Source organism: Neoarius graeffei, chromosome 3, assembly GCF_027579695.1.
Source record: "Neoarius graeffei isolate fNeoGra1 chromosome 3, fNeoGra1.pri, whole genome shotgun sequence".
Lineage (NCBI taxonomy): Eukaryota > Metazoa > Chordata > Actinopteri > Siluriformes > Ariidae > Neoarius > Neoarius graeffei.
Window position 1 is genome coordinate 89,519,467 of NC_083571.1, and position 27,213 is coordinate 89,546,679.

Sequence of the window (27,213 nt, forward strand, 5' to 3'; positions counted from 1 at the left end):
GTTTTTTTTTATGTTTTTGTACTGTATGCCATACTGATTAAAATTAAAATAGAAAAATGCTTGAAACATTTTAGTTTGTGTAATGAGTCTATAATATATAACATTTTCACTTTCTTAAATAACTGATGGAAAATATTGAACTTTTTCACAATATTCTAATTTTTTGAGATGCACTAGTATAGTCAAAAACAAAATTAAGCTTGTTTCTGATCATACAAAAGGCTGATCATAATAATGAATTTTAATGAAGCATTAAAATAAATGTTTCTCAAAACATTGGTTGTGTGTCATTTTATTGTATTAAAATCTACAATAAGAGATAAATCAATATGGTTCCAGTTTAACCCCACAGATCAAAGCTAGATATTTCTTTGATTGTAAATGGCAGTTTATTGTGAAGCACATTCATTTCACTTATGCAAGTCTTGAAAATCTATCTATAAAAAAAGAAATAAAACAAAGTAGTCCCATTTCTGAGTTAAGTTTCCCCTTTAAACATCAACTATTCTTTGACCTCAACATGACATTACATTTGAGTGTCCCATATTAATTCAGTGTCCATTGTTTCTTCATCTCTTGTGAAAACATGACAAAGTACACATGGATGCCCATTAGATAAAAGGAGTTGTAAGGATACATTAATTCATATCAGAAAAAAGAAGATACAAATACTACTAACATTATCATAAGCTTGGAAAAACATTTTTGAAAACATTCCAAAATGTAGTACACATTTTTTCCAACCTCCATGATAAAATGACATGTTCATTTCTAAATTAAGCTTACACTGCTCAACAGTCTTTTGTACTTTTATTTTGTTCTGCATTTTGATTAGTTTCTCATTTTAAAATATGCATAGAATGGAGGGTCAGTCTGCTGTTACTTAAAGTATGGAAATCCATTTTTTCCCCTTTTGTTTTTAATAATTCTAAGTTTCCTTGGTGAAATATGCTCTGACTATGCAGAATAAAAAAAAAAAAATTTTTACAGGTTGAAACCCCAAATTTGCATAGTTGACCTAGTGTGTAACCTTTAAAGTAGTGTTACTTGTGATATGACTTTTAATTGCTTAGTAATACCAAAGAAACAGTAAACCAAAAACAACTTGAAATTAAAAAAAGTACAGTGTATGCACTAATGAATACAAGAACCTTTGTATGTCAAAATGCTTGTATTTTATGAGTAAAAGCATTGAGGACATTACCTCAGCCTACTGGTGTTGTGTTCAGTGTGAGGAAAATGCATCAATTTTACAGGTTGGTTTTCACAACCTTCTTCTCTTTGACAACAATCTTCCGTGAGCTGGGAAGTCCATGTACAGTGCTTGTGTTCAATCCAATAGTCCCATTCTGGGACATGGCAGTGGATGTTACTGCCCCCTGCAGAGATCCATGAGTGATTCCTGAAGTCCCTCCCTGCCTCCCCACTACATACTGCATACTTTGAGAGCCTCCGGCCACAGGAACACTTCTTTGGAGGGATCCATGAATTGCAGACCCTCCTTGCCCTTCCACAAACACTATGCCTTGAGATCCAGAGAGGCTCCCTCTCGGCAGTGTTCCTTGGAGGATCTGGCCACCTTGTGCACCTGTATCAACAAGCAAAAGCTGTGAACCTGACAAATGAGCTGACTGGAGCAAGCCTGCGTTCAGTGCCGTGGTAGATCCTCCATGTGTTTCCAACAACAACACTCTGTCTCCTCCACCAATTGTGCCTTGTGCTGGCACAGCACCCTGGACCAGGACTCTTTCGTTCACTGGAGCTCCATTCAGCACATACATCCCCTGGGTCATTCCCACGGTGGGCCTCTCAGCCAACAGCACAGTGTTAGAAACCTGAGGCTCCACCATGTAGTACATTGGCTGCTGCTGCACCATCAGGGTCTGGGTGGGCACATCGATCAGAGTCTGGGCTGGCTGCACGTCAGACACTACATGGGTGTTTTTAACTACCACATTCTCCTCCCTGTGCATGGTAGAGGGTGCTGCAACTTCGGTGGCCATGTTGACAGTGTTGGCAATATTGGTGTGCGTGGAAACTGATTCAGAGTGATCCATGATGGGTTTTGGAGGAGGAAGGGAGGTAGCAGCCATTGTGAACTCTGTGCCTCTACCACATATCTCAGCTAGAGTAGTGAACTTTGGCCCCAAGTCATTAAGGAACTCCAGATCATTGTCAGCTCCTAGGATGCTGCAGCAACCGATAGAGCCAGCAGGTGATCCCTGACCTTCTAAACTAAATGGCAGTAAATTCTCTTCGGCTGTGGTGCACAAGTCCTGAGTTTTCTGCAAGACACAAATAGGCTTGTTAAAAGCACTAAAATTCATATTGCACCTTTCATGAACTAACGCATACAAATAGAGTAGCCTGAAGACACTGACACAGTAGAGTTATGACTGATGAGCTGAAGCATAAACAGTAGGATTCCAAGGTTTAACTCTTTGCCCAACTTGTTTTTATTATGTTATTTATCAAAATGCAATTTTGCTCGTCAATACTAATTATTTCAGAGGATATTATTTAAAAGCATTAATAAAACTAAAAATTCTATTTTACTGCTATTCTCAAAGCTACCACATGCTTCCACAGAGGCCTGTCAATCCAAGTAGTACTATCCAATATCAAATTCATCCTTTTCAACCTGTTGCTCATGCTGTGTCACAGGAGAGCATGAAGCTCTATCTGCCCTCTTCCACATACATAAGCTCACAGATGCCCATGATTCACCGGGGTCAATCTGACAGGGGAGTGAGAGTATGCCATCCCTCATACCTAGAAAGCACATTTAGCTTTGCTTTCCAGGTTCCTAACCACAGATCAGGATTCTGACTTGCAAGCAATTTTCTTTTATGCCATTAGGGAGCCACAAAAAACTTTTTTCAAGTATATATAGATAGTGGAATAATAGTTTTATTCTATCCACAATCCCTGGCTTTTGAGAAACAGAGCATTTTTATTTTTTGCAAATTCGAGAAATTAAAATTTATACAAAACATCCAGCAAAATAACTTCTGCTTAGAATGTAACAAACTGGCAAAATGACCGTAGCAATTTGTGAAAAATGCTATAATTCTTGAAAAAAAAAAAAAATTCTTACCATGAAATACTTTCATTCCATATTTTGTTGCCTTTTTGTATTTTTGGGGTTTTTGTTTTCGAGCAGAGTTTTTATTTCATCCTCAGTTGATTCAGCAACACGCTCTGCCATTTTGTTTTTCTCTACTCACAGTATATGTGCGGATAGCAGTGAATGTGGACAGACAGAATAAATATATACAGTGCTCAGTGTAAACGAGTACACCCCCTTTGAAAAGTAACATTTTAAACAATATCTCAATGAACACAAACAATTTCCAAAATGTTGACAAGACAAAGTTTAATAACGGGAAAAAGTAAGGTTAATAATATAAATTAGATTACACATTTTTCAGTTTTACTCAAATTAGGGTGGTGCAAAAATGAGTACACCCTACAACAAAAACTACTACATCTAGTACTTTGTATGGCCTCCATGATTTTTAATGACAGCACCAAGTCTTCTAGGCATGGAATGAACAAGTTGGCGACATTTTGCAACATCAATTTTTTTCCGTTCTTCAACAATGACCTCTTTTAGTGACTGGATGCTGGATGGAGAGTGATGCTCAACTTGTCTCTTCAGAATTCCCCAAAGAAAATTTCTTTCCACCACAAAGGTGAAGGCTACAAGATGATCAGCAAAGCTTTACTTATCGGTCAGAATACTGTAGCAAAAGTGGTACAAAAATTTAAGAAAAAGATGGAACTGCAACCATCTCACAGAGACGTCCAGGTCGTCCACGGAAGTTAACACCTCGGCAGGAGCGTCTTCTGATGAGAAGGGTTGAAGAAAATCGGCATGCAAGTTCACTGCAGTTATCTAAAGAAGTAGAAAGCCAAACTGGAGTGACTATTTCCCGTGACACAATACGGCGTACACTGCAGAGGAATGGCAAGCATGGATGCCATCCACGAAAGAAGCCTCTCCTAAAGCCCAGGCACAAAAAAAGCCCGCCTAGAGTTTGCCAGGGCCCATGCTGACAAAGATGAAGACTACTGGGACTCTATACTCTGGAGTGATGAGACCAAGATAAATGTTTTTGGAACTGATGGCTTCAAAACTGTATGGCGTCGCAAAGGTGAGGAATACAAAGAAAAAAAAAAATGCATGGTGCCTACAGTGAAACATTGTGGTGGCAGTGTCCTTATGTGGGGCTGCATGAGTGCTGCTGGTGTCGGGGAGCTGCATTTCATTGATGGCATCATGAATTCACAGATGTATTGCTCTATACTGAAAGAAAAGATACCACCATCACTCCGTGCCCTTGGTCGTCGTGCACTTTTCCAACGTGACTAAACACACATCTAAGGCCACTGTTGGATTTCTGAAGAACAGGGTGAAAGTGATTCAGTGGCCAAGTATGTATCCTGATCTGAACCCAATCGAACACCTATGGGGAATTCTGAAGACACAAGTTGATCACTCTCCATCCAGCATCCAGTCACTAAAAGAGGTCATTGTTGAAGAATGGAAAAAAAAGATTGATATTGCAAAATGTCACTAAACTTGTTCATTCCATGCCTAGAAGACTTGGTGCGGTCATTAAAAATCATGGAGGCCATACAAAGTACTAGATGTAGTAGTTTTTGTTGTGGGGTGTACTCATTTTTGCACCACCCTAATTTGAGTAAAACTGAAAAATGTGTAATCCAAGTTATATTATTAACCTTACTTTTTCCTGTTACAAGTTAAACAGATGTTATATTAAACTTTGTCTTGTCAACATTTTGGAAATTGTTTGTGCTCATTGAGATATTGTTTAAAATGTTATTTTTCAAAGGGGGTGTACTCGTTTACGCTGAGCACTGTATATACCATACACGGTGGTGTAGTGATTAGCACGGTCACCTCACAGCAAGAAGGTGAAATAAGCCCAGCGGCCAATGAGGGTCTTTCTGTGTGGAGTTTGCATGCTCTCCCCATGTCCGCGTGGGTTTCCTCCGGGTGCTCCGGTTTCCCCCACAGTCCAAAGGCATGCAGGTTAGGCTAATTGGTGGCTCTAAATTGACCGTAGGTGTGAATGGTTGTCTGTGTCTATGTGTCAGCCCTGTGATGACCTGGCAACTTGTCCAGGGTGTACCCCGCTTCTCGACCATAGTCAGTTGGGATGGGCTCCAGCTTGCCTGTGACCCTGTAGGACAGGATAAGTGGCTACAGATAATGGATGGACGGATGGATGTGTGAGTGTATATTATTTTATATACAATATAAAGTGTGTGTGTGTGTGTGTGTGTGTGTGTAAGATATACTGACACCTTTCAACAAAATAGGCCAAAGATTAAAACACAATGAGTGACACCCATACTACTAAATGTGTGATATTATTGCCACCTTTGTAGAATATTTAAAGCAATCCCACCAAAAAAAAAAAAAAAAAACCCACGCACCCCTGATTGTAATTTGCCTTTTTATTTAAAAAAATAATAATAATAATTATTATCTGAGGACATTATGCAGTTTTCTAAAGAAATGGGCTGGTGGGTTATTCCAGGCTTCTTGGAGAACTTGCTACAGAAGAAAGGAAGATGATGAATGTAGCAGCCATTTTAAGAGACTGGTGGTGTTTAATATAGGTTTGCTTTTTCTTTTAATTTTTTAAAGTTTGGCCTGTATAGCATGTCCCCCTGTATGATGTTGTAATGCACTCAAATGAACATTTGCAAAAAAATAATTAAATTAAAAAAAAAATAAAAATTTTCATTGTTTCTTATAGCTGAATCGAGTCAAAGGCATACAAAGGCATTGCTGGCAGCCACCATACAACTCCTGCTCAGATATTCACACCTATGGGCAATTTGTAGGAGCCAGTTAAAATGCATGCCATCTGAAATTGATCTTCTTTAGTGTTCTGCCTGATGGCAGGTCTGCTCTGACCTGTGCCGTAAGTGGCCAAGAGCAATCGAAGAAGAGAAGAGGTAAATGTCAGTGAAGTTGCATTCTTGCTTGTGTAATTGTTTTGGTGGTTCTAATAAAATAATATTATGCTCACAGTTTAAGCCTGTTTGAAGTAAAGTTTTATTCCTGCACATGTAGTGTAACCACCAACCACATCAGGCTTTTAGTTTTTGGAAGGAAACCGTATTCAGTTGGCTGCAACCTCACTGCTAGATGCCACAAAATCCTTCATAGTGCACCTTTAAATTTGTTGTATATATGGTAACACTTTCTAGAGATGTGCAAATTTTTGGTATTATGCTTTTCATGACACAATTACAAGTCTTTATTGTTCTCTTAATGACTATACTCTAATGTTCTCAATTAGTCTGGACCACTGTGTGTTATCCAGTCCAGAGTAGAAAATGATTTGTCAAACAATTTCCAAAATTACAAAAAAAAGCAGGCAAATTCATGTTGTACTCTACTCCTGTTGCCCTAGGGTTAGGGCCCATACCTTTTGTGATGTCAAGTTCCATTCTCTTATTTTATGTACTTTCTAATATATGTCTCCACTTACATGTGAGTAGTAATGGTCGAAGAAGTCTTCTGAAAGGCCCAGTCCACTGTCGTATGTGGAAAACTCATCCCTCATCATCCCAAGATGTCCGCTCATTCCCTGATCCATAGACATCATTTCCATCTGACTACTGGCTTGACCTCCGTTGATGATGTAACCAGCACCTCCAAGGGCAGCAGCTCCCTTGGCTGCACCGTTGAAGGCCCCAAAGCCACCTGGCATCATTCCAGGACCATCAGTTTCACTCAGGAAGAAGGGCACATCCTGTCAAATTTAGAATTAAATTGATTTAAATTGGAGAAGTTACATGAATGTTTTGTATTACAGATGGATTTTAGCCACTGCATTAATCATAACTTTATGAAACTAGGATTAATGGTAAAAATTTATTTTGATATCCAATTTAAATGTTCTACAAACTGTCAACAAACCATCTGTAGATTGTCAATATATTGTCAGGTGACTGTCATAAAACAGCTCCTCAACTAATACAAAATAATATCCACAGTGTTAGGACTAGGACTGTTTTGGCCTCTAGAGGCCGCTGTTATTTCCTTTTCATGTCGTGTTTATTTTGGCCTCTAGAGGCCGCCACTGTTCCTGTGTTTTGTGTTTGTGTTAATTGCCTAATTATCTTCACCTGTGTCCTTAATTAGTTTGTCTATTTATACCCCTGAGTTCAGTCCTCTTGTCACGGAGTCTTTGTGCTGTTATGTTTATCTCCAGTTTCCTTTGTACTGTGTTTTTTGATCTTCTTAGCTTTTGAATTTTTGCACTTTGCTTTTCTTTTGGATTATACTCTTTGGTTTTTTTTTGTCTTTTGTTTTGCCCTGTATATAGTGTATATAGTTTAAATAAACCTTTTGATTCTTTTTCTACTTCCGCCTCACGCCTCTGCATTTGAGTCATCCCCCTGGTGGCCTAGTGGGGGTTTGCTGGATTATCACACCAACGAACCAGGTTCGAATCCCAGCAAAACCCTAACAGAAAGACTCCGTCATGACCGACTCAGCAGAGGCTGCTTCAACTGTCTACCCGGCCAACCTTCAGGGAATTATGGCAGCTTTGACACGCTTCGGAGCGACCATGGACGCTCATGGACGTACGCTCACCAGCCAACGTGAGGCCCTCGCTCGCCACGAGGAACTGCTTCAGCAAATTGGGAAAACCCTGGCACAGCTGACATCTCTGCCTGCATCTCCTGCTCCTGATCCAGTTCCTGCTCCTGATCCAGCTCCCACTCCTGCTCCAGTGCCTCCTGCAATGCTGCCTTCTTCACCTCGCGAACCCAGCCTTCCTGCACCACAGAGGTATGACGGCAAGCACAGTGAGTGCCGAGAGTTCCTTACCCAGTGTCAACTCACCTTTGAGCTTCAGCCTACCACCTACACTACGGATCGCCGCAAGATTGCCTTTGTGATCACCTTATTAGCTGGTAAGGCGCGAGCCTGGGCTACTGCTATCTGGCAAAGACAGGGACCTGAGTGCTTTGATTTCCAGCTGTTTTCTGAAGAGATGCTTCGGGTCTTCGATCAGGCAGACATCAGTACCGACGCAGCCCGAAAGCTCATGTCCATCCGGCAAGGAGGAAGCGTCGCAGATTATGCCATCTCGTTCCGAACACTCGCAGCAGTAAGTGGATGGAACGAGACTGCCCTGGTGTCAGCCTTCCACCATGGTCTGTCTGACCCCATCAAGGACGGTCTGGCCTCTATTGGATGCCCAAGTGACCTCGAAACCCTCATCTCACATGCTATTCGTCTGGACAACAGGATGAGAGAACGCCACCAAGCCTTGAGCCCCCCCAGCCTCCCTACCTCTACCTGGAGACCGTCTACCTCCTTCAGTGACTGTCCAGAACCCATGCAAGTGGGTCGTACTCGCCTCTCCGCATCTGAGAGGGAGCGCAGAAGGAGGGACAAGTGCTGCATCTACTGTGGCAAACCTGGTCACTTCCGAGCATCATGTCCCGAACTCTTGGGAAAAGGACCGCCCCGTCCAGCCGAGGGAGGGTTGTGACGGGGCCTACCCTCTCTCCCGGACTCCCTGGCCAAGGAATCTACATCCCGGTCTCCATCTCCTGGGGTGAGTCTGTCCACTCTTGTCAAGCTTTGATAGACTCAGGGGCGGCTGGGAACTTTATGGATATTCACTTCGCCCAAAGCATCAATATTCCGACTGCACCTCTTGAAGTCCCACTGTCTGTGTCTGCCCTCGATGGCCAAGCGTTAGGTGATGGAAGAGTCACCCAAGTTACTTCTCCAGTTTTCCTCCAGTCTCAAGGTCACAAGGAAGAAATATCCCTGCACCTGATTCCTTCACCTGAGTTCCCAGTTATTCTAGGCCTTCCTTGGCTTACTCGCCACAACCCTCGCATAGACTGGGTAACAAGCCAGGTTGTGGAATGGGGCCCTGCATGCCATGCCTCTTGTCTGCTCTCTAGCTCTCCTGTGTCTCCTGCCGAGCCCCCTGATCTCACCGAGTTATCTCAAGTTCCCACAGAGTACTGGGATCTCAAGGAGGTATTCAGCAAGAGCAGGGCCGCCGTTCTTCCTCCGCACCGGGCCTACGACTGTGCCATCGACTTGCTCCCTGGGACTACCCCTCCTCGTGGCAGACTGTTTTCACTCTCTCAGCCAGAACGCAAGGCCATGGAGGAATACCTCAAAGATGCCCTGGTCTCTGGGTTTATTCGACCCTCCACTTCACCTGCTGGAGCCGGCTTCTTCTTTGTCGGCAAAAAGGATGGGGGGCTCCGACCATGTATTGATTACAGGGGCCTGAATAAGATCACTGTGCGCAACCGATATCCCCTTCCGCTGATGTCCACAGCTTTCGACCTGCTCCAAGGCGCCACCGTCTTCACCAAGTTGGACCTACGGAACGCATACCACCTCATCCGTATCCGACAGGGAGACGAGTGGAAGACTGCCTTTAACACCCCGTCTGGGCACTACGAATACCAGGTGATGCCCTTCGGACTCACCAACGCACCAGCTGTTTTTCAGGCCCTAATCAACGACGTCTTAAGGGACATGATTAACCTATACGTTTTTGTCTACCTCGACGACATCCTTATCTTTTCCAAGACCGTGCAGGAGCACCGCCACCATGTCCGCCAGGTTCTCCAGAGGCTGCTACAGAACAATCTGTTCGCCAAGGCCCAGAAATGCGAATTTCATGTTCCCGAGGTCTCCTTTCTGGGATTTATTGTACGGACAGGCCAACTCCAAATGGACCCTGCCAAGACCCTGGCCGTCCGGGACTGGCCTACTCCCAAGTCCGTTAAGGAGGTTCAGCGGTTCTTAGGATTCGCTAACTTCTACCGCAAGTTCATCAGGAACTTCAGTTCTGTGGCAGCACCCATGTCAGACCTCACCAAAGGGACAGGTGGATCTTATGGCTGGTCTCCTCAGGCAGAAAAGGCGTTCAAAGACCTCAAGGACCGCTTCTGCATGGCACCCATTCTGGTTCTCCCGGACACCTCCCAACCATTCATCGTGGAGGTGGACGCCTCGGACAGTGGTGTCGGCGCGGTGCTCTCTCAACGTTCGGAAGGAAAGCTGCACCCCTGCGCTTACTTCTCCCACCGCCTGAGTCCTGCTGAGTCCCGGTACGATGTGGGGGATCGAGAACTGCTAGCGGTCAAACTGGCCCTTGAGGAGTGGAGGCACTGGCTGGAGGGAGCACAACATCCATTCCTGGTTTGGACTGACCACAAGAACCTGGAGTACCTCCAGCAAGCCAAGAGACTGAACCCTCGACAGGCTAGGTGGGCCCTGTTTTTCAGTCGGTTTGACTTCACCCTCTCATACCGCCCCGGCTCCAAGAACACCAAACCTGACGCACTGTCCAGACTGTTCTCTGCCACTAACAGGGAGAATGAAGTCGGGCCTATTATCCCTGTGTCCCGGATTGTGGCCCCTGTCCGCTGGGGTATTGAGGAGGCTGTCCGACGAGCCCAACACCAGGACCCCGGTCCTGGGACGGGGCCACCAGGCCTCTTGTACGTCCCACATCAAGCCCGGGCCAAGGTTCTCCAGTGGGGTCACTCTTCCCCTCTCACCGCCCACCCGGGAGCTCGGAGGACCCTGGACTTCCTGAAAAGACGCTTCTGGTGGCCTAACATGGAGAAGGAAGTAAGGTCATTTGTCCTGTCCTGTGAGGTTTGCACCAGAACCAAGAACCCACGACAGCGTCCCCAGGGTCTCCTGCATCCTCTGACCATTCCCCGGCGTCCCTGGTCCCACGTGGCAGTCGACTTTATCACGGGTCTCCCTGAGTCACAAGGTAACACGGTCATTTTGGTCTTAGTTGACAGATTCTCCAAGGCCTGCCGCTTCATACCACTGTGCAAACTCCCCTCTGCTCTTGAAACTGCGAAACTTTTGTTTAATCATGTCTTCCGAGTCTTTGGTCTTCCACAGGACATCGTCTCAGACCGAGGGCCCCAGTTCTCCTCCCGAGTGTGGCACGGGTTCTGCAAGGTCATCGGAGCCACTGCCAGCCTCTCCTCTGGGTTTCACCCACAGTCCAATGGTCAGACGGAGAGGCTCAACCAGGACCTGGAAACCACCCTGCGAGGCCTGGCTATGGATAACCCGACATCGTGGAGCACCTGGCTGCCATGGGCGGAGTACGCCCACAACACCCTGCAGTCATCGGCCACCAAGCTGTCGCCATTCCAGTGCCAATTCGGGTTCCAGCCACCTCTGTTCCCGGACCAGGAGGAGGACGCGGGGGTGCCCTCGGTCAACCAATATGTGAGACGGTGTCGCAAGACCTGGAGCAAGGTCAGGAAGACCCTCATACAGACCTCCAGAACCAACCAGACTCAGGCCAACCGCCATAGAAGACCTGCACACGCTTTCCGCCCTGGGCAGCGTGTTTGGCTGTCCACTAAGGACCTTCCACTGCGGGTGGAGAACCGCAAGCTTGCTCCTCGCTACATTGGTCCCTTCAAGGTGGTGCGCAGGGTGAACCCTGTCTCCTACCGGCTCCAGTTGCCCCGGACTCTGAGGATCAACCCCACTTTCCATGTTTCCCTGTTACGGCCCGTACTGACGTCTACGTATGCCCCTGCCCCTAGGAACCCCCCACCCCCCCGCATCTTCCAGGGGCAGACTGTGTTCACTGTGAATCGCCTGCTTGACTCCCGCCGGGTCCGCGGCGGGTTGCAATATCTGGTGGACTGGGAGGGCTATGGTCCTGAGGAGCGCTGCTGGGTTCCTGCTCGGGATGTCCTTGATAAAGAACTATGTCGGGACTTCCATTCGGCCCATCCGGATCGCCCTGGGAACGTCAGGAGACGCTCCTAGAGGGGGGGGTCCTGTTAGGACTAGGACTGTTTTGGCCTCTAGAGGCCGCTGTTATTTCCTTTTCATGTCGTGTTTATTTTGGCCTCTAGAGGCCGCCACTGTTCCTGTGTTTTGTGTTTGTGTTAATTGCCTAATTATCTTCACCTGTGTCCTTAATTAGTTTGTCTATTTATACCCCTGAGTTCAGTCCTCTTGTCACGGAGTCTTTGTGCTGTTATGTTTATCTCCAGTTTCCTTTGTACTGTGTTTTTTGATCTTCTTAGCTTTTGAATTTTTGCACTTTGCTTTTCTTTTGGATTATACTCTTTGGTTTTTTTTTGTCTTTTGTTTTGCCCTGTATATAGTGTATATAGTTTAAATAAACCTTTTGATTCTTTTTCTACTTCCGCCTCACGCCTCTGCATTTGAGTCATCCCCCTGGTGGCCTAGTGGGGGTTTGCTGGATTATCACACCAACGAACCAGGTTCGAATCCCAGCAAAACCCTAACACACAGTTTAAGGATTTGAATGTTTCAGAGATTACCAATAAATCCTTTTGCTTTCACTTTTTTGGACAGTCCGGTTTATAGCTTATGATGTTTAGTAGATCATTTATAGATGATCAACTCGTTCTATCACAGTTTCAAATTCAGATAATGTGAACTCTACTGTTTCACTTAATAGCATATTGTAACCAAACATAATTTGGCTCTTTGTTGAGAATCAGTTTCACGTTGAGAATCAGCTGGTTCATGGCAGACTACACATTCACTGGCCACTTTATTAGGAACACCTGTACACCTGGTCATTTATACGGTTATCCAATCAACCAACCATGTGGCAGCAACATAATACATAAAAATCAAGCAAATACAGGTCAAGAGCTTCAGTTAATGTTTGCAAGAACACGAGAATGGAGAAAAATGTGATTTCTGAGACTTTACCTGTGGCAAGGTTGTTGGTGCCAAATGGACTGATTTGAGTATTTCAGAAACGATCTCCTGGGATTTTTACACACAGTAGTCTCTACAGATTACACAGAATGGTGTGGAAAAAATAAAAGACATCCTGTGTGAAGAGGGTCTGCAGGCTGAAACACTTTGTTGATGAGAGAGATAAGAGGAGAATGACCAGACTGGTCTGAGCTGACAGGAAGTCTATAATAACAACTCAAACAATCACTCTTTACATCTGCAGTGAGCAGAAAAGCATCTCAGAAATGCACAAGACCTCAAACCCTGAGGTGAATGAGCTACAACAGCAGAAGACCACATTAGGTTCCAGTCCTGTCAGACAAGAACAAGAATCTGAGGCTATCATGAGCACAGACTCACCAAAACTGGACAGATGCGGTCTTCTGCTGTTGTAGCCCATCCACCTCAAGGTTTGATGTTTTGTGCATGCCGAAATGCTGTTCTGGTCACCACAGTTGTAAAGAGTGATTGTGTTAGCTACTATATTCTTTCTGGCAGATCAAACCAGTCTGGCTAGTTTCCTCTGACCCCTCTCATCACCAAGGCATTTCCACCCACAGAACTGTTACTCACTCAATGTTTTTCCCCCCCACAGCAATCTGTGTAAACTATGAAATACTTTTCTGAAATACTCAAACCAGTCCATCTGATATCAATATCCATGTAATGATCACAGAGATCACAGTTCTTCATTCATGAATGTGCAGGTGTTCCTAATAAAGTGAAAGGTGAGTGTTGTGGATGGTTTGTCGACTATCTACATTGGACTATATGGGGGGAAAAAAAAAGTGTTACTGGAATAACCAAATAAACCTGAAGAACAAGAGGTTGAGATATCTCTCTTACCCGGTCTTCTCCCTGACCTTCTGTATGGTAGGAAATCAGATGCTCTTTAGTGTCAAAAGGCATCTCAGTGAAGGGTCCGCTCATGGCAGCCGCTCCACACTGACAGAACAGCAGTAGGAGTGGAATAACTGTGAAAACAATTCAGATATTGAGTGTTGATGCAGGCTTCTTTTACAGTCTTTAATTTTTTGCAGCACTACAAGAAGCCCAAACATCTACTGGGATGCATCTAAAAACAGTCTAGTCAACACAGATGTAACAGACAAGAAAGTAAGTACACTCACGTAATAGCATGAGGAGCCCCAGGATAAGCAAACCAATTCCGGCACTGCCAAGTTCCGAGCTCTTTCCTTGAACCGCAGTGGGGCCACATGTTGCTGATTTATCACATGTGCAGACAGTCACCTTTAGCACCTGCTTATCTGGACACGACATCCCCTGCTGATCGCGAACTTCCAGAGTCACCTGAAGAAGGCCTGGCCAAGGTGCATCTTGGGGCTTCAACATGGCTGTCGTATCTACAATAATATGATTAAGTCAACATCACTGAATTATATCATGTAAGGAGCAAATAATATTGGAGACCATCCACATTCATTTGCCACAACAGATCCATTTACTTTTGCAAATATATATGACAATATTAGACAAATACCCACATGCTAACATGCAATAACCTACTTCTATTATTAATTTTACTGAAATGCAAGTCTCTCTATAAAAAAAAAAATCACCACCATCATCATCTTAGGTCTTTACTGTCATTTTTATGAGGAAATATGGCCCTTTGCCCTGAATGTCATGGCAGATTACTAAAAATTCGTACCATTTAAGTGCTCCACACTCCATTTTCCATCTGTCCCTTCAGGCAGGACAGTGAATGTGAAGGGACCTGCATTTGGAAAATCATCTTTGTCCTCTGCAGTGACATACAAAACTTCCTGAGTGGTGCACATAGTCTGTTTGGGATCAGGTAGAGTAGGGCAGTGGTCATTAAAGTCCTCCACCTGGATGGCGACAGTGCCTGTCGCTGTCTTAGAGGGCATGTCTATAATGACAGATGAAAAAGTATTACATATTGAATTGCACATTTTGATGCACTTTTGTAGTATAGGTGGGTTTGTTTCTACAGAATATATTGAAGAACAGATTAAAGATATCAGAAAGACAAAATGAAAAAAAGGGAGATAATTTACTATTATTAATGCGTGATCTATCTTTTATGGCTCTGCCTGTAGGAAAAGTGTAGCCATAGTCCCTAGAATAAACTTTTATTCATATTTGCAAAAGCAATGCTTGCATGTTCTCCTGGTGATACAACTGCCCTGCCCGGCCTTCCGGAAATCTACAAATGCTATGTGTAGAGGCCAAATGTGCTAATAGTTGATAAAACTTAATTTCTTCCTCTATGAATAGAGGAAGAAACACAATATTATGCATCTAATTATTATTACTTCCTGTTTGTCAAATACATAAATTGCACTGACTATATGACACTTTAATTGCCTGCCATCAGCTAATGTAATGCACTTTAACAGCGTATGCAGGAATTATAGACACCCCCTGTGAAACATAAATAATGGAGAGGCTACATAAAATACTGGAAAGGGTAAATATACAGTCTATACACTCATACAGTGGGGTCCAAAACCTGAGACCACATTGAAAATCTGGGAATTTTTTTTTTAATCTAAACCAGAAATAAACCTAATGTTAGAATTCTGAAAGTTCTAAAACAAGAAAGAAAAAGTACAACATCTTTCAACACGATTCAATACTCAAGATTCTGTAAGATTTCTAGGTCCCCGTTTAAATATTAATAACTTTGTGATATTGACCATGTTAACAGCTTTGCACAAAAGGTCAGATTTTCCATGAGACTCATCTCTTCTAGTGAAGTATATTCAGATGACACTCCGATGGATTTGATCTAAAATGGATCATAAGGTTTTGCAAAGTTGTGAAGTTCATGCCAGCTCAAGTGCACATCGTCATTAAAGCAAAAAGGGGACACCCCAAATACTAAGCAACTCTGAAATTCATGTAAATATTTCAAAGATTCTACTTTTTACTCAAATTGTTGCTGATATCATCATTTGTGATGAAAAACCTTCATGTTAATTTTAAAAAGAATGCAAAAAGAAGAATTTTCACTGGTGCTCTCAGACTTTTGGACCTCACTGTCTATGATCTTCACCTTGTAATACTGGCTAATATTCAGTCTGTCTTCCTAAAATAAGTAAAATATAAAACAGTTTATGGTGCACAGTTTGAAAATACACGATAATAGTTTAACAGAAAATTATCTGTTGAAAGAATCAAAAGGGTAAAAGTCAGTTGTTAATCTCAAAATAATTTAACTGAGTTATGAACCTTGACTAATACAGAGGATTTCTGCCATGTAAGTCCCATTGACCAGGTGTGGAGATTCTCGATCTGGGAATTTGTTCAGTTTGATTTCACCAGTTTTCTCATCAATGGATAGCCAGTTGTCTCGGTCAGAGCCTTTAACATATCTGAGAGAGGAAAACCAGAAGTATGGTTCACATACAGAGACAGGTGACTGACAAAGGGAAAACATGAATAAATTTGTGCAGAAATATAATGAGTACAGATATTCCCACACAGATAGTGCCATTAATTAAGACTAAAATGCTCCATGTTATGTACAGTATATGCATGTCAGCATGGCTACAAAAAAAAAAAAAAAAATTCTGCTAATCATACATGTTGTGAAAAAACAATAACAGAGACTCACTTGACTCGCTGAGCAGGTAATCCTGTATCTGGATCGATAGCGGTGTATGTTGTGAGGACCTTTGTTATATCAACCATCTTTCCATTTTCAGAAACTGGAACTGCCTTCACTTTGGGAATGAAGGTTGGGCCTTCAGGCTGATTCTTTACCTTAACATTCATAGTGTAGACTTTACTACCACCACCACCACCACCCGACATTCCTGCAGATCCTCCGCCTCCTCCACCACCACCACCACCCAACATTCCTGTAGCTCCTCCGCTGCCGCCTCCTCCTCCGGACCCATCTGCTGTATAGTATGGAGCCGCATTGTTCACAGTGATGCCCAGATTCATGAGTTTTACTTGCTCATAATCTACACCCTGAAAACAAAAGCACATTGGTGACTTCTTCTGCACAGTACAAGCACTCACACTGAAATGAACATCATTCTTCATATCACAATGTCACACTAAGGCAATAGGATGTTACAAGTGGCATGTTTGTCCTAATTTATAGCAATATAAGCCTGGTGATCAAGACAAGAAAATTGGGGAAATAAAACATTGACAACCTTGACAAGCATCAGGACTCCCTCGTTGGTCTTTGGATCAGTGATGATATTAAAATGCCCACCCCCATTGCCTGACACAATGGTGTACACAGCCTGCCAGTTTTCAGTGTTTGGCAAGTCCAGATCAGTGGCTTTCAATCTCATCACCTCCACATTCTCTGTGTTCTCCTCAACACTGACTTCAAACTATATACAGAAGGAGAAACAAATAGGGATAACTGTCTCACTGGCCCATCAAAAGTGATTATATTTCTGTGCCTTGTATATTACATATTTGAGACAACCACTGTCAAATTTCATAACACTGGAACGAGTAGGAACACAGGGATTAAATAGGTGCCGCCTTACCGAGTCCTGCTCCAGTACTGGGACGTTATCATTGACATCCTTGATCTGAATATTGAATGTTGCTGTCCCTGTGTTGCCACCTTGACCCCCATTGAGGTCTGAAGCGCTTACAGTAAGTTCATACTGGTCAACTGTCTGTAGAGAGATGGGTATTATAATGAGACACTCACCTTTTCAAAATACTCGGTGTATGTTACAATAAAGACAATCTCTCTGGTATTTTATATTGTGTTTAGTGTATGAAAATTCATAAGGAGCAAGACTGAGATGTTCAAAACTAAAAATTAGCCATTTTAATATACTGATTGTAACAGATTTGTGATAGCAGTCCGTACAAAATTCTAGCCTTGACCAGTGTGTGATGCCTCACCTCTCGGTCCAAGTTTTCATTAATAACAATCACTTCTCCATTCTGATTGATATCAAACATCTTTCCTGGAGGCTTCTGATCAACAATCTTATAGAAGATCTGAGAGTTGATATTCCCAGGTTCATCAGCATCTGTTGCTGTTATTTTCATTACAGTCGTACCTAAACATTTCATTGGTAATGTTAACACTTATCTATCACCATTATTCTAATCTCATCACCTCCTTGTGTTTTATGCAACATCTTCAGACCTACGAAAGTGTCAATTTCAAATTCTTTAAAAAAAAAAAAAGGTCATCTGTCAATTATTTCACATTTACCTCTCTTGCTGAGCTCATTCACAGATCCTGTGCTCACAGGTAAGAAGATGGGAGCATTGTCATTCTGATCTTTCACCTTTACTCTCAACTGAATATCATTCTCTGCCACTGAGCCATCAGCGTACGTTGCAATTCCAGAGAGCTGTGAAGCCCATCATCATCATCATCATCAGAAAGGTATCACTATCGTTACTGCCATCATCCTGTTTATAAGTTATACTAGTGCTCAATGATTAACTTACATTGTACTGGGAAATGGTCTCTCGGTCTAGGATCCCAGTTACTTTAACATTGCCATTGGAAGGGTCCACAATGAACAAGTTATAGGGTGGCATGTCTGCACCGATGCCCTTTAAGGAATATCTTATTACTGCATTACTGTCATTCGTCTTGTCTGAACGAATCTAACAAGAAAAAAAAAAAAAAAAAAAGCATAAAATGATTGTCAGGGATTAAAAAGATCAAGTATGTAATAAACTGATAAAATGCATTTTCTTTCAAATATGAGTAGAAAACTAAAATTAATTAAAATTCATTAAAGAGAATATTCTCACCCTGGCAATAAAGGGCTTTTTAGTGTAGTCTACATTCTCCTCCAAAATTTGTGGAGGGACGATCCATTCTCTCCTGTGCCTTTGGAGGGATACAGAGTGGTCTGCTTTGGCTCCAGCTTCAAACACACACTAGGAGAAAAAGACAGAGGCATTTGAAATGTAGTTCATTTTTAAAATTATCACAAAGATCTATGGTTGCCAAAGATTTATTTATATTTTCAGCCTTCTCTGTTCATACTCCAGCAGGATTGCTTTTCCTAAATCTGTATGACTTCAAGTCAACTTCTGTAAGAGCTGTCAACTTTTACTTATACTGTGCTGGAAAAGTAGATTTTGTTTCAAGTGCATGAGCCGACATTCTGCTTTTTGGGTTGCCACAACACAGAAGACATAAAATGGACAAATCCAGAACTGTCACATTCCTGTGTAAACAAGCCTTTGGTTGACTGGATATTGTCCCTCACAGCACTGTGTTCATCTCTTCCAAACATCTCTCACAGCAAATACCACACAGTACACAAACAAGCCAGAGTAGTGCTTTGAGCCCTATTCAGAAACTTCTAAACCTGATGAAACACCAGCACAGCACAAAATGAGCTCCAACTTTACTAATGCAGAGCATGATAGTTGTGAACATTCCACCTTTTGGCTGATATGTTGACATTAAAAAGCAAAGTTTGTTGTATTTCCAGAGCAAGGCTCATCAGTTACAGAAGATTCTAAGGTTTTAATGTGAATAGAATATAGCTTTAAAAAAAATGTAAAAACCCAGTTTTTAAAAAGACCAACAACATACAGTGGGGTTCAAAAGTTTGAGTACACGTTGAAAATCTCGGACTTTTATTTTTTAAATTGGAAATTAACAGAAAGTTTTAGAATTTTAAAAATTCTCAAACAAAAAGGGACATGAGCCCCATCTTGGCTTTTCAATATTCAAGATGTTGCACAATTTCTAGGTCACTATTTAAATTTCAGCAAGTTTGTGAAACCAACCATGTTAACTACTTTGTACAAAAAACAAAACAAAACAAAAAAAACTTTCAGTAAATCTCTTATTCCTTCCACTGAGGCATGTGTTCAGACAACACTCTGATGGTAGATGTCATGTTGCTGATGACAACACTGAACTACAATACCCATCAGCCACAGCATGTCACCTGATTATGGATTACACACACCTGGACTCTACACATTACAAGCATGTAAATAAGCCCACCCACAGCACAGAGACTTTGTGAAGTATTTGTTCAGCACTGTTTACATCAAGCCTTTTGATTCATGTTTGCTACTTCTGGTTTTGACGTTTATTCTCTCAGTTTGTGATCCTGGCCTCATTCTTTGACAGCCTGTTTGTACGTCACCTGTTTCTAGACAGAAGACAAGATGGTAGTCAAATCCAGACAAGATGGTGGTCAAATCCAGACAAGATCCACTCTGACCATTGTTTTGTGATTTGGATTTGTTTGTACCTGCCAGTAACTTTTAAAAGCATACAGTCTTTCGATTTCATAAAATCTGCGAAATTTAGTTCTCTCTGAAATTTGGTCACTGTGATACAGATTTATTTCTGTAATATAAAAAAAAGCCATTCTGTGGCTGGGAAGTTATATAATTTGAGGGGATTCCCTCACAAATAACGTGCATGAAATCTCTTGCTTCGTGCAGGCAAACAGACAGAAGTCGTCCATGTGCACTTGTACACACTTACCTTAGCCCATGTTTACATTAGACCGTATCAGCGGATCATCAGATTAACGTTTTTAAAATGATTAGTGTGCACACAGCAACACCAATACACGATTTGCGTGCACACAGCAACACCAGTACACGGATACGCTCGGCTCCGCAGGCATCCTGCGCTCCAAATCACTCCGCCCTGAACAGCGAGTGCCCTCTGGAGGGTGCGCACTCCGGCCTTGCGCAGCTCACAGAGCACGCGAGTGAAGTGCACAAGCCGTGATTCGGGACTGAGCCGCTGTGTGTGTGATCCCAGCGCATATCACTTACTACTTGCAAGTGGAAGGATGGCAAGCCTAAAGACAATCATAACTACACAATGGGCAGTATTTGCATCAGTATTTGCAGTATTTTCATACTTTTATACTCTTTAATGAAAGGTGATACAAGGCGGAAGTCCGCACCGTTTTTCAGCAGTCGCGTCACATGACCAACGCCAGCGAATCAGGAAGGTGGATGTCACAGTGACGTTGTCCAATGACGACGCCAGCTAGAGCTCAGCACAGCGTATTCGCGTATCTCAGTGTTTACACAGCACCGGAGCTGACACGATCTGGATTGAATACGTGGACGCTGGCGGATTCCCGTTTCCCAGCGTTTCCAGGCAGTTTAATGTAAACAGAGTGCATCCGCGAAGAAAACGAGACAGATACGGTCTAATGTAAACTTGGCCTTAGTCGTCATCTTTATCTTTAGGGTTTTACAGCAGCTGGCATCCAGTGTTGCATTACTGCCATCTACAGGTTTACCTTGACTCTGCACTAACAGTTACATCATTCTGTTGCTAAAAGAACAGCTGATCACACAGAGGTGCTCACTGACCACTGATATTTATTAGTTTGGTCCTGCGTTTCCTTTCCTTCACAACATAACGTCTTTTCCTCTTGCTTTCTGTTACTGTCGTTCATCTTTTCGGTTTCATTCGTGTCCTCCATTTTCCTCTCCTGTTTCAAATTTGTATTCCACAATGCCTTGCACGAATGGGGAAAGCCCACCACGTGATGCATGACCTAGTATCTTATATTGTGTCATGGTGAAGCAAGAAAAATAGCGGAGAATTTAGGGCCACGTGGCCCTAAATTCATTAATTGTTCTATTTTTTTTAAAAAGACCTAATAAAATTGGAAGTCTGTGATTCAAATTCAGTAGCTTTCGGTCCATGAAACAAAAATAATTGGGTGTCAGGAAAATTTCTTTTTATGACCTACACTTGAAAAATGTAAAAGGCAGTCTACCTTTAATACAAGCATTCACTGTAACTGGTGCTGTCTCTGCCACCTTCTTCTTTGGTGCTCTGCCTGGCGGCAGGTCTGCTCGAACAGATTCAGCCGTCAAAGTTGCTAGGGAAGGATTACACTAGTGGTTTCCTGTTGCCTTCTACTGGATTATTATAGAGGTTTTCTCCTCTCAACCACACCTATGGACAATTTAGAGTAGCCTAATTCAGTAACCTAACTGCATGTCTTTGGACTGTGGGGGAAACTGGAGCACCCAGAGGAAACCCACGCACACACAGGGAGAACATGCAAACTCCACACAGAAAGGCCCCTGTCAGCCACTGGGCTCGAACCCAGAACCTTCTCGCTGTGAGGCGACAGTGCTAACCACTACACCCCCGTGCTGCCCTCTTCCACCCAACAGTTGGATTTGATCTAAAATGAATCATAAGGTTTTGCACAAACTTCTGAGTTCATGCCAGCTTGAGTGCACACTGTCATTAACGCAAAAAGGGGACAAAAATCCGAATAAATTCTGAAATTCATGTAAATATTAAGATTCTACATTTGCTTTTGTTGTTATTGATATTATTTGTAATGAAAACCTGTGTGTTAAATTTAAAAAAATAATGCCAAACAGAAGCTTTTTCACAAGTGGTTTCAGATCTTTGTACCCAACTGTATTTATATTACAGAATTTAGTTAGATAGACCTATATTCAATAGACTTCTAAAAAAGTTAATGCTGTCTAAAACAGAAAAGGTGTCAGCATTAACTTTTTCAGCAGTTTGTGCGACAGTAGCGCTTGAGGGATTGGACCACATGGGCTAGCCTTCATGCCCCATGCAAATCAATGAGCCTTGGCTGCCCCTGACCCTGGTTCACCAGTCATCCTTCCTTGGACCACTTTTGGGCGATACTAACCACTGCATACCGGAAACACCCCAGAAGATGTGCCATTTTGGGGATGCACAGACCCAGTCATGTAGCCATCACAATTTGGCCCTTGTCAAAGTCGCAGAGATCCTTATGCTTGCTCATTTTTCCTGCTTCCAACACATCAACTTTGAGAACTGATTGTTCTCTTGCTGCCTAATATATATCCCACCCCTTGACAGGTGCCATTGTAACAACATAATCAAGTCACTTTACCTGTCAGTGTTTTTAATTTTATGGCTGATTGGTGTATATCTCTCTATCCACATTCACTGGATATGAGCAATCACATGCTCTGATTGGCTACTCTATGACTAGGATATCAGCTCATATACCGTGAGTAGAGAAAAACAAAATGGCAGCACACATCATGTCAATTATATCACTTTATCAAGTAAAAGAAACAGAAATCGCTAAAAGAATATAGTCCCCCCCCCCCGCCCCAATATCTCCTGTTCCACACTCGAACCCAGTTGGTGGTGCCAAACTGCCGAAAACCCTAAAGAAGAAGAAGAAAATGGTGAACCATGTTACTATACCAATGGAGGAAGAAATAAAAACTCTACTCCAAAACAAAACCCAAAAAAATACAAAAAAAAGTGCAACAAAATATGGAATAAAAGTATCTTTTTTAAATAATTATTATTATATTCTCACATTTTTTCACAAATTGCTACTGTCATTTTGCCGGTTCGTTTACATTCTAAGTGGAAGCGATTTGGTCGGCTGTTTTGTATAACGTTTTTATTTATTAAAATTTGCAAAAAATAAAAATGCTCTGTTTCTCACAATCCAGTGAATGGGGATAGAATAAAACAGTTATTCCACTCAATTTTGTCGTATATGGCTTATGTCCAACTCAATTTCATGGGATAACTTAAATATATATAGGATATTCTACCGTTCCATGAAGATATGAAGTTTAAGTGGGGAACATGAGTGAGCAAAGTGAACGAGTGAAAATATTGTCAACACGATAAGATAACCTTCTTATCTTCACACCACCATGTAATGTTCTTTATATTATATGGACATATCCACAAAAAATAAAAATAAAAAATAAAAAACACAAGTTAATCAAAAGAATTTTTATTTTGAACCAGTTCATCATTTTGACAATGCGCGTCTAGTCAGCAAGAAATCACTGGGAGTGACAGTGTGAAAGATCAGAAAGTATGTCACTCAGGCCCAGGATGTATTTCATATGAAAAATGCTAATTTTTCAACACAAGAAGATAAACTTCATATCTTCAGTCCAATGTGTTTTATTCTTTTTATTATATAGGCACATTCACAAAGTATGCAAATTTATCAAAACAATTCATCGATTTCCTCACAAGTGACATATCGAGATTTATGTCACGATTTTGAATCTCCATGTCCCGGATGTAGAACGTATGAAAAAGATGAGTGGCATATTTCCCAGTGCTTTTCTGACTCAAACACCTTACCTTTGGAGAAAATATAATGATTTACAATTCTATTAAAGGGGGCGGCACGGTGGTGTAGTGGTTAGCGCTGTCGCCTCACAGCAAGAAGGTCCGGGTTCGAGCCCCGTGGCCGGCAAGGGCCTTTCTGTGCGGAGTTTGCATGTTCTCCCCGTGTCCGTGTGGGTTTCCCCCACAGTCCAAAGACATGCAGGTTAGGTTAACTGGCGACTCTAAATTGACCATAGGTGTGAATGGTTGTCTGTGTCTATGTGTCAGCCCTGTGATGACCTGGCGACTTGTCCAGGGTGTACCCCGCCTTTCGCCCGTAGTCAGCTGGGATAGGCTCCAGCTTGCCTGCGACCCTGTAGGACAGGATAAAGAGGCTAGAGATAATGAGATGAGAATTCTATTAAATTAATTTTTATAAAATATACTAGAAGTCAATTATACTATAGATCGTAATGAATCCTTATTCATGAATATTGCAAATATCTCATCTCATTATCTCTAGCCGCTTTATCCTGTTCTACAGGGTCGCAGGCAAGCTGGAGCCTATCCCAGCTGACTACGGGCGAAAGGCGGAGTACACCCTGGACAAGTCGCCAGGTCATCACAGGGCTGACAGACACAGACAACCATTCACACTCACACCTACAGTCAATTTAGAGTCACCAGTTAACCTAACCTGCATGTCTTTGGACTGTGGGGGAAACTGGAACACCCACAGGAAACCCACGCGGACACGGGGAGAACATGCAAACTCCGCACAGAAAGGCCCTCGTCGGCCCCGGGGCTCAAACCCGGACCTTCTTGCTGTGAGGAGACAGCGCTAACCACTACACCACCGTGCCGCCTACTGCAAATATATTTAAAAAAAATTATAACTCAAAAATATATTTAGTTTAAGACTAAACAGGACCTAAACATTTTGTAATGACAAAATGATAAGTAATGCTGGCATCAGACTCAATGATATTTTTCATCTTTAACGATGTTCACCATGTTAGATTAGGCAATCATAGTGCCATTAATCCTGGTCATGATTCTGTTACACTCCAGGGCCTGTGCACCGTGCCCAACGTTGGATATTTACTGGCCATGACAATCCAGTCCATTTAAAATAGTCATATTAAAATGTATAGCTTGGTTATATTGCCTCCGAGAACAAAAGGAACAAACATCTGTCTGTACCCACAAAGTAGTAACCTGCCAAGTGATCTCATAGTTGGTTAGTGCACTGAAGAACAGCCTGAACCAGATCATCAGTAGGCAACAAAACACTTCTGGTGAATTTAACAAACAGGCTGCAGCCCATTGTGGCTACCTTTAGACAATAGGATGGCAATAAAGTAAAGTTAAGACTAGTGATTCAGTGTTGTTTTGGGAGTTTTAGCTCTTTTCTGTACTCTGCTCAGCTCACCATAAACATCCCACAGCTTGGCTCCCTAACTGCCAACGTTTTTACTTCCCCAAGACCAGTCAGTGTTATTGGTCTCTGCATTTCAATTGGAAATCTCCTTGTGATTATAAAAATAGTATTACATTTTGCATTGCCTTTGTCATTTTAAATAAACGTAAAATAGCAAGGAGCTACAGAGTCGCATTGATTAGGCTACTAGTAGACCTGAGGCAATCATTCTTGTATTAATGTTATTGTACTGCTAAATTTAAGCTCAACTTCCATTAAAGGAGGCACTGAAAAAAAGTTCCCTGTCCTGATATTCATTACACTACACTGGATTGCTAGCAGCCAAGCTTGAGCTGACTATGGGCAAGAGGCGGGGTACACCCTGGACAAGTCGCCAGATTATCGCAGGGCTGACACATGGAAGCAAACAACCACTCACACCCACGGTAAATTTAGAGCCACCTTTGAACTGTGAGGGAAACCAGAGCACAGGACACGAGGAGAATATGCGAACTCTACACAGAAAGACCCCCGTCAGCCACTGGGCTCGAACCCAGAACCTTCTTGCTGTGAGGCGACAGTGCCGCCCTAGGATACACACACTACGGAAGCATATTGCTGCCACACCAGCAATATCAGGATAGATTCGGGATAATAGCTCATATTTTAAGTCATTCAAATTCTGTAAAGCTGCTTTGTGACCATGTTTATTGTTAAAAGCGCTATACGAATAAACTTGATTTGAATTGACTTGATTGGGGGGGGGGGGAGATCAGTAGCTATACATTAACAGGAAAAATTTATTGTTATATTTTTTCACGTTATAAAAATATATTTTCACATTAGTAGGTGAAACGTTTCACGTTATAACGATAACTTTAAACTCATATTTGAACTTATGTTTTGAATGATGTGTGTGGAAAATAAACTGGGGAATATGGGGAATAAACTGGACAATATGGGGAATAGACTAGGTAATATGGGGGAAAAAATGGGTAATATGGGGAATAAACCGGGCAATATGGCTCATTTACACGATTTAATCAAGCTCTCTTTCATGTTTGGGGTAAAGTTGGAAATATATTCACAGACTTATGGACAATATGGGGAATAGACTAGGTAATATGGAGGAAAAAATGGGTAATATGGGGAATAAACCGGGCAATATGGCTCATTTACATGATTTAATCAAGCTCTCTTTCATGTTTGGGGTAAAGTTGGAAATATATTCACAGACTTAAACTTCCCGGATCAATAACTCTGAAGCGAAACGCTGTTAAAACACAATATACGCCTTCTTCCTACTGTACCAAGGTAAACAAGCTATAACCTAATTTTAATCAAAACGAGTCTTTCTCCGAGCTGGACAAATAACACTAGTCTGTGTGCAGCCGGCTGTGAGATTAGTGAGCAGGGACCATCTAAAAAGTGCAAGACCGAGAAGAGATGCTACGAAAATATTCAATAACTTCACTTTTATTCATTGTAGTGTCACCGAAATCACTGCACACATCAACAGTCTCCTGTAAGTGATCTTGGTGACACTACAATGTATAACAGTAAAGTTATTGAATATTTTTCCCAATAAAAATTCCCCAAAATTATGCAAAAGCACATTTTCCCCAAAATAACTAACTCCTGTTATAACAAACAAGAGACTGTTGAAGATATCAGTGATTCTGGTGACACGACAGTGAATAAGCTAAAAATATAAACCAAAATGAATATAGAGTATAAGCTTACCCATATAATGAAACAAAACAGGCAGAGAAGTGGCACTGAACGCCATGGCTGGCCCATTTCCGGAGCGTGAGCTCGATTCCAGTCCAGCACTCGGTGTTGAAAACGTTGCTGTTTGTATCTGGATAGTTCAACGTGTCCACCACAGGTACCTTCGCGATTACAGGATATAGAAAGAAGTCAGCACTTTCA

The 27,213-nt window shown here is 42.3% G+C and overlaps 1 protein-coding gene across 1 annotated transcript; it reads right to left on the reverse strand.

The window, feature by feature from the left end:
• Positions 1–276: 276 nt before the first annotated feature.
• On the reverse strand, positions 277–27,206 carry LOC132883698 (desmoglein-2.1-like). The gene is made up of 14 exons (XM_060917631.1): positions 27,025–27,206; positions 18,554–18,682; positions 18,242–18,403; positions 18,000–18,141; positions 17,681–17,841; positions 17,311–17,445; positions 16,963–17,148; positions 16,410–16,771; positions 16,025–16,167; positions 14,478–14,699; positions 13,936–14,169; positions 13,652–13,779; positions 6,534–6,797; positions 277–2,285 (listed from the first exon to the last, which is right to left on the reverse strand). The coding sequence occupies exons 1-14, from the start codon at positions 27,079–27,081 to the stop codon at positions 1,251–1,253; spliced, it is 3,360 nt and encodes a 1,119-aa protein (XP_060773614.1). The 5' UTR covers positions 27,082–27,206; the 3' UTR covers positions 277–1,250.
• Between the last annotated feature and the right edge of the window lie 7 nt (positions 27,207–27,213).